The following is a 15,030-nucleotide window of genomic DNA, read 5'->3' as shown; positions in this document are numbered from 1 at the left end:
ATAAACACATCATCTATCCACCCATCATCCATAACCATATCATCTATCCATCCATCATCCATAAACATATCATCCTCCCACCCATCGCCCATAATTACATAGTCTTCCCACCCATCATCCATAAACATATCATCCTCCCACCCGTCATCCATAAACACATCATCCTCCCACCCATCATCCATAAACACATCATCTATCTACCCACCCATCATCCATAATCACATAATCCCCCAACCCATCATCCATAAACACATCATCTATCTATTCATCATCTATCCACCCATCATCCATAATCACATCATCCTCCAACCCATCATCCATAAACACATCATCTATCTACTCATCATCTATCCACCCATCATCCATAATCACATCATCCTCCCACCGATCATCTCAAAATACATCATTTTTGCACCCATCATCTATCCACCCATTCAAAAAAATGGTAGAAATCATAATAATCCCTTATAATCTCCATCTTTATTCAGCCCCAGTCCTATGTTATGCCCCCCCCCCCCCCTTCCCTAGTGAGGTGATGTGAGGACGGGATGGTAGAAATCATAATAATTCCTATAATCTCCATCTTTACTCAGCCCCTGTCCTATGTAATCCCCCCCTATAGTGCGATGTGAGGACGGGATGGTAGAAATCATAATAATCCCTATAATCTCCATCACTATCAGTAGTCAGAGTAGTTATTGAGCACTTAGTTGTAGCCTGGAAGCACAGACAGATATATGACAGGTATCATGTGTCCTCTGACCTATGGGCAGGTAACAGGGTCAGCAGTCTGGTATGTACATTGCAGCTGACAGACCCACTTTCAGGATGTCACATGACCTTATCTCAGGCAGCTGCACTCTGGGGGAGGAGTCTCTCAGGCTCCACCTCTTCCTGGGTGAGAACTAATCCCTGTATAGTTGAGTTCAGCCCTCTCTCCCTCCCCAGAGGATGGAACTTTCTAGTTAGTCCTGAGGAGTGAGAACATCTCCCCTCCCCTCTGTCTCCTCCTCTATTAGGCCTCACATCCAGCCCTGGGCCTACACAGACTCCAGCTGATCCAGTCACAGATCTGGGTGGTGTACAGAGGATCACCTGAAGACTTCCTCCTGTACACATCCCTCCTGGGGTCCTCCTAACCGTGAGTACAGTAACCTGCCCCGCAGCGCACCAAGTCTGTGAGGGTCCCATACAGCAGTCTATAGCTATATATATATGTGTGTGTATATCTCTATAGGGATGCACTAAGTGTAACACATCCATTAAAGGGGTACACCAGCGAAAACATTTTTCTTTCAGTACTTTTAAGCTGCTGTACGTCCTGCAGGAAGTGGGGTATTCTCTCCAGTCTGACACAGTGCTCTCTGCTCCCTCCTCTGTCCATGTCAGGAACTGTCCAGAGCAGCAGCAAATCCCCAAAGAAAACCTCTCCTGCTCTTCAGACTGGAGAGAATACACCACTTCCTGCAGGACATACAGCAGCTGATAAGTACTGGAAGACTGGAGATTTTTAAATAGAAGCGTATTACAAATTTTTGGCACCAGTTGATTTGAAAGAAAAAAAATCAATGGAGTACCTCTTTAAGTACAATAAAGTGCTCAGTGCCAAAGCCATATAGCATATGTATATATAGTGCATGTAAAAAAAAAAAAGGAACACCTGACAACACCTGACTGACCCTCCATATACTGCCCCCCATAACACCGGCCCTGACTGACCCCTCCATATACTGCCCCCCATAACACCGGCCCTGACTGACCCTGCATATACTGCCCCCCATAACACCGGCCCTGACTGACCCCTCCATACACTGCTCCCCATAACACCGGCCCTGACTGACCCCTCCATATACTGCCCCCCATAACACCGGCCCTGACTGACCCCTCCATATACTGCCCCCCATAACACCGGCCCTGACTGACCCCTCCATACACTGCTCCCCATAACACCGGCCCTGACTGACCCTCCATATACTGCCCCCCATAACACCGGCCCTGACTGACCCTCCATACACTGCTCCCCATAACACCGGCCCTGACTGACCCTCCATATACTGCCCCCCATAACACCGGCCCTGACTGACCCTCCATACACTGCTCCCCATAACACCGGCCCTGACTGACCCTCCATATACTGCCCCCCATAACACCGGCCCTGACTGACCCTGCATATACTGCCCCCCATAACACCGGCCCTGACTGACCCCTCCATACACTGCTCCCCATAACACCGGCCCTGACTGACCCTGCATATACTGCTCCCCATAACACCGGCCCTGACTGACCCTGCATATAGTGCTCCCCATAACACCGGCCCTGACTGACCCCTCCATATACTGCTCCCCATAACACCGGCCCTGACTGACCCTCCATATACTGCTCCCCATAACACCGGCCCTGACTGACCCTGCATATAGTGCTCCCCATAACACTGACCCTCCATACACTGCCCCCCATAACACCGGCCCTGACTGACCCTCCATATACTGCCCCCCATAACACCGGCCCTGACTGACCCCTCCATACACTGCTCCCCATAACACCGGCCCTGACTGACCCTCCATACACTGCTCCCCATAACACCAGCCCTGACTGACCCTGCATATAGTGCTCCCCATAACACTGACCCTCCATACACTGCTCCCCATAACACCAGCCCTGACTGACCCTGCATATAGTGCTCCCCATAACACTGACCCTCCATACACTGCTCCCCATAACACCGGCCCTGACTGACTTCGCCATATATTGCTCCCCATAACACCGGCCCTGACTGACCCTCCATACACTGCTCCCCATAACACCAGCCCTGACTGACCCCTCCATATACTGCTCCCCATAACACCGGCCCTGACTGACCCTGCCTATAGAGCCCCCTCCTCCTTGTCTCCATTCAGAGGTGTGCAGCATGCATAGGATTGTGTGTGGGGTCTCTACGCCTCAGCCCCATTATATACAATGATCCCTCAGCATCCTATAGCCCATACGGCATCACTGGTCCCTCGTAGTCCCCAGCACCGGCCCTGACCCCTCCGTACGCTGCCACCCCACCGTGCTCATCCTCCTCATTGTACGCAGCGTCCCTGGATGCAGCTGTTACTTGTTGTCCTGGCAGCAGACCCCCGGGCCCCTCCCCGTACTCACTGGCCCCCGGCTCCGGGCTCACGTGCAGGCGGCTCCTCTGGATGTAGACATGGCTGTGAACGTCCCAATGCTGAGCCCCCGGTGTCCAGCCGCTCCGCTCCGCCGCATCCATCTGAAGCCTGAGGAAGACAGAGCGCTGCTCTGGAGCTATTTATAAACCTCAATGTGACTAAGGCAGCAATCTGTTCATGGGAAGAGAGTGACATCCTGCCACAATGCTGCTCTCATCATCCTGCTGTGTGAGCCGGACCACAAAGGGTTAATACAGGCAGAAATCTATTGTAATACCCCCCTCCAGGGGGAAGGGGTGTTCACTGAGTCCACTGGCTATTATATACAGGTCACCGCAACCTCAAACCTCAGTGATTATATCAGTGTAGGAGCGTTATAAGAGGCAGATAGCAGTCACATATAATGTAATATCTTTGGAGGTTTCATCTGTACTGAAGCGTCATAGGAGGCTGATATCAGTGACGTATGATGTCATGGCTCCGGAGGTTATATCAGTGCTGGAGCGTTATAAGAGGAGCAGGTGATATAATTCACATATAAAGTATATGGAAGTTATAGCAGTACAGAAGCGTTATAGGAGGAGCGGCTGATATCAGTCACATATGATGTCATATCTGGAGGTTATATCAGTACTGGAGCGTTATAAGATGCTGATATCAGTCACATATAATGTACATGGAGGTTATATCAGTACTGGAGCGTTATAAGAGGAGCGGCTGATATCAGTCATGTATGATCTTGTGTCTCTGGAGGTTATATCAGTACTGGAACGTTATAAGAGGAGCAGGTGATTTCAGTACTGAAGCGTTATAAGAGGAGCGGCTGATATCAGTCACATATGATGTCATGTCTGGAGGTTATTTCAGTACTGGAGCGTTATAAGAAGCGCAGGTGATATAATTCACATATAATGTATATGAGGGTTATATCAGTACTGGAGCGTTATAAGAAGCGCAGGTGATATCAGTCATGTATGATGTCATGTCTGGAGGTTATATCAGTACTGGAGCGTTATAAGAAGCGCAGGTGATATAATTCACATATAATGTATATGGAGGTTATATCAGTACTGGAGCGTTATAAGAAGCGCAGGTGATATCAGTCATGTATGATGTCATGTCTGGAGGTTATATCAGTACTGGATGGTTATAAGAAAAGCAGGTGATGTCAGTACAGAAGTGTTCTAAGAGGAGCGGCTGATATCAGTCACAGATAATGTAATATCACTGGAGGTAATACAAGTACTGGAGCGTTATAAGATGCTGATATCAGTCACATATAATGTACATGGAGGTTATATTAGTACTGGAGCATTATAAGAGGAGCGGCTGATATCGGTGACATAGGATGTAATGTCTCTGGAGGTTATATCAGTACTGGAGCATTATAAGAGAAGCGTCTGATATCGATCACAGATAATGTAATATTACTGGAGGTCATACAAGTACTGGAGCATTATAAGAGGAATAGCAGATATCACATATAATATATTATCTCTGGAGGTTATATTAGTACTGGAGCATTATAAGAGGAATAGCGGATATCACATGATATAATATGTCTGGGAGGTATATGAGTACTGGAGCATTATATAAGCAGTGGCAGTGAGAGTGTAGATACCTGATGGGGATGATTGTCTCTTTGACGGCTGCTTCTGTCTGGGTCTCTGAAGAGCTGACCTCAGGATGAGCCTCTGTGGCCTCGCTGACAACCTTCAGCCTGCAGGCGTCATCTACAACACAAGACAAGTGTCATAAACTTTAAAAGGAATTAGACTGCCTGGATCAGCTGATCGTTTTGTTTATTACACAAAGCTATAATCGGCCGGATAGGGCCGATTTGGCCAATTATCGTTCCGTGTATTAGTACCCTAATATTAAGGAGAAGAGATTGTTTCCTCTTCAACATCAAGCATTCTAAAAGTTTCTGTGAGAAGAAAACACTACATGCTGGTTCCAGTATGCTGCATCTGAGTATTCTCCTGTACTTCTTAAAGACCGTCACAGTCCGTCACTCTTCTTCTACGTCCTTCTTGTGGTCCAAGGTTGGAGAAATTGCTCAAGGGCCTCCTGGCAATGTCATACTCTATTAGGCCTCCAGTCAGAGATTGTGCTGATTGTGCTCCCTCATAAGTCCCTCCGGCTATCATGTGACAGATCTGCAAAATCTCCTGTACTTCTTAAAGTCCGTCACAGTCCGTCACTCTTCTTCTACGTCCTTCTTGTGGTCCAGGGTTAGAAAAATTGCTCAAGGGCCTCCTGGCATTGTCATCCTCTATTAACCCTCCAGTCAGAGATAGTGCTGACTGTGCTCCTGCATAAGTCCCTCTGGGTATCATGTGACAGATCTGCAAAGTCTCCTGTGAGTAAGATTATTCTCTTCTCAAATCACAGCCGCCAAAGTGCGAAGATCCTCGTCAGTAGACTCAAGTCTAATTGGACTGTAATCCCTTTAAGTAGATCTACAGCCCATACCAACCAAGCGACATATCTATCAAAGTTACTTAATGCCAAATTCTTTCCTTAACCTTCTATTAGCAGTATCCTTAAAGGGACAGTGACCAAATATTCTTTCTCCCTGTGTATAAGCTATATCTACCTTGTGCTATAGCAGACTGTATAATTATTGGAACAGTCCTCATGTCCGCCATTCTCTGCACTCTGTATGACTGACTCATTAGGGGTACTATTCTTGCACGACCACCCTGCCACGTAACATACACTACGTACTAGCTCACCCTGCACTGCACCATGTTGGACCATTACATTGTATTTGCACGGACGTACCACGAAAGTTGTCTTCAGGTGTCTGGGTGTCGGCATCCCTGAACACGCCCGCACCGTCCTTCCCTTCTTCTAGGATCGGCTCTTCTGCACCTTTGGCGGTTCTGTCATCCGTGTGGGTGGGGTCATGAGAGGCGGTGACCCCTGGGCCAGAGGAGTCTAGCTTGTGGAGGACCTGTCTGATTTCCTGGTCTGCACGTTGCAGAGAAGCTCGGATAGAATTGTCCAACAAAGCTCCGCCCCCTGTGGATTAGGGCAGAGAAAACAGCGGGTGATAGGGAGGAGCAGGTGCCAGGAAATAAGGTCCCCTGCACCTGCACCCCCTACATTTAACATATAGTTACACCGTCAGCGGAAACCACCAGATCCCCCTCCATCCACTGTGGGGAAGAAGATCTCCCTGCAGCAGCTCCACTCTTCTGACTTTCATGGCCCCGCCTCTGTGACATTACTCTCTACTTTTGCAACTATTGCCTGAAATTACAAATCACAGACTTCCAGACAGCACATAACCCTGCTAACACAGAGTGTTCTGCGACAATGATAGTATATAGGTGGTGGACAAACAGGAAGTCAGGGAGGTGAGGCCTCAGACAATAGCAGCAATAAGTGATGTCAGAGGAACAGGAACACCTCAACTGCACAGACCGCTACCATGCAGCCAACTTGTCCTCACTTTTTTATTAGAAATAAAACAGCAGCTTTTATTGACCAGCAGGAGATTATAGAAAGGACTATAAAACATAGAATCAGTATTAGAGTATATTATTATAGTTATATGCTGTATTATAGTAGTTATATTCTTGTGTATAGGGGGCTGTATTTCAGTAGTTATATTCTTGCTTATAGGAACAGTATGATAGTAGCTATATTTTTGTGTATAGGAACAGTATTATAGTAGTTATATTCTTGTATATAGGGGGCAGTATTATAATAGTTATATTCCTGTATATAGGAGCAGTATTGTAGTTATATTCTTGTATATAGGAGCAGTATTATAGTAGTTATATTCTTGTATATAGGAGCAGTATTATAGTAGTTATATTCTTGTATATAGGGGGCAGTATTATAGTAGTTATATTCCTGTATATAGGAACAGTATTATTGTAGTTATATTCTTGTATATAGGGGGCAGTATTATAGTAGTTATATTCCTGAATATAGGGAGCAGTATTATAGTAGTTATATTCTTGTATATAGGGAGCAGTATTATAGTAGTTATAGTCTTGTATATAGGGAGCAGTATTATAGTAGTTATATTCTTGTTTATAGGAGCAGTATTATAGTAGTTGTGCGACATTGAGAGAAAAGAGCTGCTGCACCTCGCACCTCCCCTGTTTGTGCACGCTTTGCGGGGTTGGCGGTCGCTGACCGACACAGTGTGGGGTTAGTGTAGGGACCCATGTGAACCAGGAGACCGGCATGTGGTACATGGGGCAATATGGTTTGATCATATTATATACCAACATCCTGGCGGTTTTTAAAACGTAGCCTAGCGGCATTAGTAGCGGCCATAGGTGTGAGGTGCAGCAGCTCCTTTCTCTCAATGTTGATTATAGTAGTTGTATTCTTTTATATAGGAGCAGTATTATAGTAGTTATATTCTTGTATATAGGGGGCAGTATTATAGTAGTTATATTCTTGTATATAGGAGCAGTATTATAGTAGTTATATTCTTGTAAACAGGAGGCAGTATTATAGTAGTTATATTCTTGTATATAGGGGGCAGTATTATAGTAGTTATATTCTTGTATATAGGAGCAGTATTATAGTAGTTATATTCTTGTAAACAGGAGGCAGTATTATAGTAGTTATATTCTTGTATATAGGAGCAGTATTATAGTAGTTATATTCTTGTATATAGGAGCAGTATTATAGTAGTTATATTCTTGTAAACAGGAGGCAGTATTATAGTAGTTATATTCTTGTATATAGGAGCAGTATTATAGTAATTATATTCTTGTATATAGGAGCAGTATTATAGTAGTTATATTCCTGTATATGGGAGCAGTATTATAGTAGTTATATTCTTGTATATAGGAGCAGTATTATAGTAGTTATATTCTTGTAAACAGGAGGCAGTATTATAGTAGTTATATTCTTGTATATAGGAGCAGTATTATAGTAGTTATATTCTTGTATATAGGAGGCAGTATTATAGCAGTTATATTCTTATATATAAGAGCAGTATTATAGTAGTTATATTCTTGTATATAGGGGGCAGTATTATAGTAGTTATATTCTTGTATATAGGGGGCAGTATTATAGTAGTTATATTCTTGTATATAGGAGCAGTATTATAGTAGTCATATTCTTGTATATAGGAGCAGTATTATAGTAGTTATATTCTTGTATATAGGAGCAGTATTATAGTAGTTATATTCTTGTATATAGGAGCAGTATTATAGCAGTTATATTCTTGTATATAGGAGCAGTATTATTGTAGTTATATTCTTGTATATAGGAGCAGTATTATAGTTAGATTTTTATATATAAGGAACATTATTTGAATGGACTGTGTTACAGGTATAGGTCACTGTATTCTTGGTATAATTTCTTGATTCTTGATTTATGTGTGCGAGTTTCTAACATTTGCACTTAGGATCGGTAATGGCTTTATTCTTTATAACATCAGCCATATCTTTAGCTTCGTTGTAGCTTCATCTTTAGTTTTTTCTCTTATAGTCAAGGTCTTCATGTTCATCTTCTAAAATAGAGCCGATTGCTGGATAGACATTGATATATGAGAAGGTGGGATATGTGGGGGATAGAAGGGTAGGGGAAGGTGGGCTGAATATGTAAGGGCAGGTGAGGATGGGTGGGAATGAAGGGGTAGGTGAGGATGGGTGGGAATGAAGGGGTAGGTGAGGATGGGTGGGAATGAAGGGGTAGGCGAGGATCGGTGGGGATGTGGGGGCAGGTAAGGATCGGTGGGGATGTAGGGGTAGGTAAGGATCGTTGGGGATGTAGGGGTAGGTGAAGATGGGTAGGGATGTAGGGGTAGGTGAGGATGGGTGGGGATGTAGGGGTAGGTGAGGATGGGTGGGGATGTAGAGGTTGGTGGGGATGTAGGGGTAGGTGAAGATGGGTAGCTTCCTTTAGAGTTTAGGGTAAGGAGCCTTGTGATGTGGACATGTTCTTCAGAAATGGTGGTTTACATTTTCACGCCCTGGTCGCTCGTCCCCTTTGTATTTTTCTAGGGATTTACATACCTGGACTTCTTCGTACCTTAGCTGTGGGGGACGGACATTACACGCATCCATACAACGGGCTTCATGATGAGGTCACATGAACAGAGCAGCCTTATGGGTGCCACCTATGCCCCTTCCCCACAGTCCTCAAGGGGAACATGTGCAGTATTAGGAGATTTCAGCACATTCAGGACTCACTGGGTCAATATGCAGCTTATGAAGGCCCCATATACAGTAGAGTGTTAGCTTACCAGGCAAGCAGTGACCTCTCTGATGGTTGTATATTCAGATAAACACTCCTACTTTTTTTTGGTTAGGGTCCCCTTCCCATCAATAGCATAATGGAGGGAGGGAGTTCCAAGCTTAGTTTAAGGCTATGGGGGGGTTTAGAGGGGATTCTGATTCATGAACTTCCCCTTTAAGCCCAGCCTCTGCAATCATATTCATAGCTAGAGGGTCGTGGCCCAGTTCATGACAAAAAAAAATCTGCAAGTATTAAATAGTTTCACAAATTTTATTATTTGTTAAGGCTTAAAAAATCACATTGACGGCAGGAAATTGTGCAGATCTCTATCTCATCTGTTTTATGGCTGACATGTAAACTACGAGGAATCGGAGCCACATTCGTTCCTCGCTGATTATAGTTAGCAGAGATACAAGAAACAGATCCGTCAACGGCAACTTACTAGAGTTCTTCCAAGCCTAATAACTGAATGACTACCTGCACTGATATAGAGGAAGAATAATGGATCCATCAACAGTATCCTGCATATGGTTTTCATGTAGGATAATAAAGGTTGTGGTTGTGTCTATGATGGGAAAAAAATCTCATGACACATCTGGAGATCATTCTGGCTGATACATCTGCACATAGTGACCACGTTATAATGGACAGTCCCTATCAAAACCTTGTAAATGCCCTAACGCCAAGAAGCAGAGTCTGGGGTCATTCCACACCTGAGCATCAGTCCCAGATGCTGGAGGACTAAAGAAATACTCACCTGTGAGGCCACATACCATAGAGGAAGACCCCGCAGCTGCTGGGGGCAGTGGGGTGAGGTTCCCACTATCACGTGTCCCCATAAACACCAAGTCATGCAGCTGTTAATAAATCTTTCCTGAAACTCCCTACGTAATGCACAAATGCACAGGAAATCCCCTAATGTAGCACCCCCTTGAGGTCATGACAAGGACTGCAGTTATTTCTGTTATCTTATATCTTTGTGGCTTTCCTTAGGGGTTGTTTTTCTATTCCTAGGGGACAGAAGACAGCTGTGGACACTACATGGGGGGGGGGGGGTTCGCATGCGTAGTATCAGCAAGGGTAATATGCTGCTCCCTATACGGACCCCCTAATGCAGGCCCTGCCCTAATGTACTCCTCCATGTTTGTTTCTCTTAATACTTTTCTCCAAGTCAGGTGCAATGTTTGGGCCCTTGCCCACAGATAACTTTCCCCCGCTTGTACATCTGGCCGTCCCATAGGCATCATTCTATACTCAGGTGGATTCAGCCGTCTGCCCAATGAATCGACACGTCACTTCTTTGGGTGGACGACGGAATCCGCCTGACCATAGAATGGAGTCTATGGGACTGGCGGAAGTTCAAGATGACTATTTCTCTCAGAACCGTACCACCTTTATGTAGCATGCAAGCAAATAAAGAGGAGACGAGGTTGAGATCCCCGGCACAGCTTTATTACACTCAGCAGCCATTGTCACTGGAACATAATTTCTCTATGGAAAAAGAAAAAACAAAAAAAAAACACAAAAAACCCCACTAAATATCTGCAGAAATAACAGGAAAGCAGCAGTGACTCTCCATGTCTCGCAGATGGTGCGGGTTTGCTCCTGGGCTCCAGGGGTTAATAAACAACAACTAGATCACAATCTAAATTCCATGCTGAGAGGAGAATCTGCAGAAATGACACAAAAACAAACCTAAGGGCGGCTTAGAAATACACAGAGTCCAACTGCATAGGCATGAACCCTGCAAGGACGCTGACGTGGCCGCCGGAGCACACACAACCTGACAACAAATGGCGCCAATACATTGTGTGTGAAGACTTTGTGTCATCATAGTGGTAGGCGAAGTCAGGCCGTCACGCGGCACGGCGGTTGCCATAAATTCGCATAATGCATGACATATATTGGGGAAGTGTCTTCGGGCCGTGGGCCAGGCACAGTAGAATTTCTCATAATTTTCGTGCTGCTTGCTAATTGACAGGAGGCGCGGACCTGGCAGCACTGACTCGCATCACATCTGCCATCAGCCGCACTCCGTGTTTCAATGTAAACATTCAGATTTATTTCCGACAGAGCCAATGAATAAAACATGTCCAGATGGTGAAGTCAGGAAGGATCAACCACGAACACCAAAGACGTCTACAAGGAGGAGAGGCAAAGCTTGTGTGGCGGTTCTTGTCCTATTCCTCATCCTGTCACCACCATTTTGTTATTTCACGGAATGACATTTTATCGATAACTGATATTGATTTTATCTAAAATTAAGTGTTCCCATTAAGACTGGAAAGTTCTTGTAGAACATCTTTGGTGTCTTCTAGATCTTAGGCCTCCTCCTCGTCTTTTCAGGATCTATCTAAACTTAACTTTGTGAAGAGTCCTTCTTAGTTATGTGCAAGGTAACCGTCTCACCCAGGGTTCCATAACTTAAGGTTCTTGTAGAAACTTCTGTCTTGAAGCTGGGTTGCCCGTTGTCTCCTGGTCGTTGGACCTCAGTGCAGTAAGAGGGCTTAATGTTAAATGACGACTGACTGGTCGATGAAGCACCTACAGTTGCTGCTGCCACTGTGGTTTCTTTCATACGGAAAGAGACATTTGAGGATCCCACCACATTCATCCTGCTCATCCGTGAGCCTGCAGTGAACATGCTTCCGATACCTTCTTTTAAGTGGCTGAAGAAGCCATGCCTATGTTTAGGCACCAGTGGTCTACCCACATTTAGCAGCACTGGTTTGCCGATGGTCGGTTCATTTATTTCTGCCTGTAGTACGGAGATCTCACATGGAGCATCTCCTGAGATGCCTGCAGCATTTTCATCACATCTGTAAGTCTCTCCTTGACCTGGAACATAATCCTCAAGATCCTCTAAAGTCAGAACTTTCCCATCACGTGTAAGAATTTTTTGATCTCTGTTTCGTAAGTCTTCAGTATCATCATCTACTGGTTCCTCCACAATAAAATCTTCTACCTCAAGAGAACTTATTTGGTCAGTATCTGGCGATTCTACCTCAACCGGAGGTTCTGGTTTATTTTCACTGGAATCTGACCTTTCCTCCTCCAGTGTATTAAACACCTCGTGGGCGGTTACTGGGGACTCAGAATCACTGATGATCCCACAATCTTCATCATCAATTTGCCCTAAAGCACCTTGAGGATTGAGATCTTCCTCGACCTCAGCCTCTTGTTCTAGGAGCTCATACTCCATTGATGGGATGTCCACTTCTGATAAGGTACAAGATGTTAGTGTGGACTTTGACTCCTCCACCAGTTTGTTATTGGAGTTGTTTGTGTTGGGGTCATCACCAGGAAATCCTCTTGATCTTGAGCCATACTGAGGGAACTTCCTTCCAGGTCGGTCATCTTTCTCTGGTTTGGCTGGAGACGTTCCTCTTTTCCTTTGGGGTTTTGGTGATTTCTTCACTTTGAATTCAATAATTTCTTCCACCTCAACCCAGCGAGACTTCTGTTCATCTGGCCGGGCAAAGGCTCCACGCTCATCTTCTGGCTCAGTGACAAAGAGTGTGGGAACCACAGTTCTCCGTGTCTCTTGTTCAGATCTATGGACAGACTGTCTGCTGTGTGATACAAAGTGCGATTCTGGGATGGACAACTCTGGTCTAGGGGTTCTTGCTGGAGAGTGTCCTGAAACTGGACGTGATGGAGATATGCCTGGGGACATTCTTCTTCTCATCCTCGGGCTCTTCACCACTGTTGTTATAGTCTCCTCTCTAGTGATGTAAAGTTGTGAATTAGAATCTGATGATGGTGCTCATAGGACAACACCAGCACCATGCGGAGTTAGTTGTGGTAATCCTGCAGATCATGCCTCATCACACATGTTAATGAATACACAGAAAAATGAGTGATGGGGAGTAGGTGGTGGGGCTAGAATGTTCTGTAGATCCCCAATTAGTAATTAAAAGTTCTTTTAGAGAGTTCTGAGGGGGAAGGTGGAACTTTCCATAGATTGCAAAGTAGTGAAGACTTCTGAAGGAGGGGGTACTCAGTTCTTTTATTGGTGACAAAGAATTCTGGGGTGTGACTTCTACGTGGCATCTTTTAGATCCCTGATCAGTGATGGAGACGTGGCATTTTGTAGATGCTTGATCAGTGATGGTGAGGTCTGGTGAAGTCATGATTTAGATCCCTGATCAGTAATGGAGAGTTTGGAAAATTGTCTGTGTAAGTGGGGGGCATGTTGTGGATTCCTGATGAGTAATGGGGAAGTCTGCCGGAAAAGTGAGGCAGTGATGGAGAGTTTGGCTTGTGTGTGTGTGTGTGTGTGTGTGGGGGGGGGATTGTAGATGCCTGGTCAATGGGGGAGTGATGGAGAGTTTGGAGAGTTGTAGATCAGCGATAGGGAGGTCTAGGGAAAGGGATTGAGATCGGCAGCTCTGAGAGAGGGGGAGGCATGTTGTAATCCCTGATTGGTGATAGAATGTATTATTATTTTTTTTTTTGGGGGGGGGGGGGGCTTCAGAGAATTATGTTGTTGATCCATTATCAGTGAGGGAGAGTTCTGGGGGAGGAGGTGCATGTTGTTGATCCCTGAATAGTGATGCAGATTTTTGTTGGATGGGGAAGGTCATGTTGTTGATCCCTGATTAGAAATGGAGATTTTTGTTGCTGTCGGGGGAAGGTCATGTTGTTGATTCCGGATGAGTAATCCCTGAAGAAGTTTTTAATTTATTATTATTTTGGGAGGCCGCACACAAAACAGTGAATTTCTCTCGCTGAGACCTGAGGCACTTTATACCCCACACCACAGTCCTAACCGAGAATAATGATTGTGATCAGCCGACAAGGAACACAAAGTAATCAGTCATCACCATACACGACTATAAGGTATTATGGGGAGAAAGGGAGGTTTTTATTGTGTGTACGCTGGGGGGAGTATGTACGGTAGGCACTTGCATCTGTAGGTTGCTGTTGCACTTTTTGCTTTTTATCATTAGGGGGAGGACAGCAACATGACTATGAGGTTAGTTATGAGGCCGGAAAGTATTACAGCAGAGGGGCAATTCCTGAAGTTGTGTATGCTAAAGCCCCAATACACTTTATACTATAGTTGCTGCCAAGGGGCTCGGCCATCAGTATAAGGTGTATGAGGGCCTCCAGTGTCTCCACCAACTGGTTTCAGGGAAAATAGAAGTTGGGGGGACGATAATCTCTGCCCGACCCTATTACTCTCAGACATATAATCCAGGACCAGATCTGCCTGCTCCCTTCTCCCCATAGAGAACACAGGGATGTTCAGCCACACCAAGTATAGGGCTGGGTAATGCCTGATATATTTTTAAATGTACTGATATAACATGATTCCCTCTATACTGTTATAGAACTTGCTGGTATAACCTGTGTATCTCCTGTATATTGTTATATGTACAGCTGGTATAAGTTATACATTTCCTGTATATAGTGGTATTGGGCATGCTGGTATAATCTGGTTATGTCCTGTATATAATTATATATATATATATATATATATATATATATATATATATATATCAGTAGCGTAATTTGGTGGGGGCAGAGGGGGCGGATGCTCCCGGGCCCACACAGGCAGGGGGCCCACTGAAGATTTCGCCAGTTAATGCTGACCACAAAAGCTATTGCTTTTGCAGACAGACTTAACAAATGTTTATTGGTCACTTAGTGT

At 44.9% G+C, this 15,030-nt stretch overlaps 2 protein-coding genes across 3 annotated transcripts in view; both read right to left on the bottom strand.

Moving 5' to 3' along the window:
- The window catches only part of LOC138783865 (obscurin-like), a 45,348-nt gene that overhangs the window by 27,768 nt on the left and 2,550 nt on the right, over positions 1-15,030 (bottom strand). The window contains exons 2-4 of the mRNA XM_069959134.1: positions 5,943-6,182; positions 4,777-4,888; positions 3,145-3,263 (exon numbers count right to left, since the gene is read on the bottom strand). Coding sequence (XP_069815235.1) covers positions 3,145-3,256 — 112 coding nt within the window. The 5' untranslated portion in view covers positions 3,257-3,263; positions 4,777-4,888; positions 5,943-6,182. The remainder of the gene's footprint in view (positions 1-3,144; positions 3,264-4,776; positions 4,889-5,942; positions 6,183-15,030) is intronic.
- OBSCN (obscurin, cytoskeletal calmodulin and titin-interacting RhoGEF) overlaps positions 10,758-15,030 on the bottom strand; it is a 152,422-nt gene continuing 148,149 nt past the window's right edge. The window contains exon 94 of one of the 2 annotated variants that reach the window (XM_069959132.1): positions 10,758-13,099. In XM_069959132.1, coding sequence (XP_069815233.1) covers positions 11,734-13,099 — 1,366 coding nt within the window. In that variant the 3' untranslated portion in view covers positions 10,758-11,733. The remainder of the gene's footprint in view (positions 13,100-15,030) is intronic. The other variant, XM_069959133.1, reaches the window with a different exon arrangement.

This window comes from Dendropsophus ebraccatus, chromosome 2 (genome assembly GCF_027789765.1).
Source record: "Dendropsophus ebraccatus isolate aDenEbr1 chromosome 2, aDenEbr1.pat, whole genome shotgun sequence".
Taxonomy (NCBI): domain Eukaryota; kingdom Metazoa; phylum Chordata; class Amphibia; order Anura; family Hylidae; genus Dendropsophus; species Dendropsophus ebraccatus.
The sequence above is the reverse complement of the archived record's forward strand: the minus strand, read 5'-3'. Positions and strand labels throughout refer to the sequence as shown.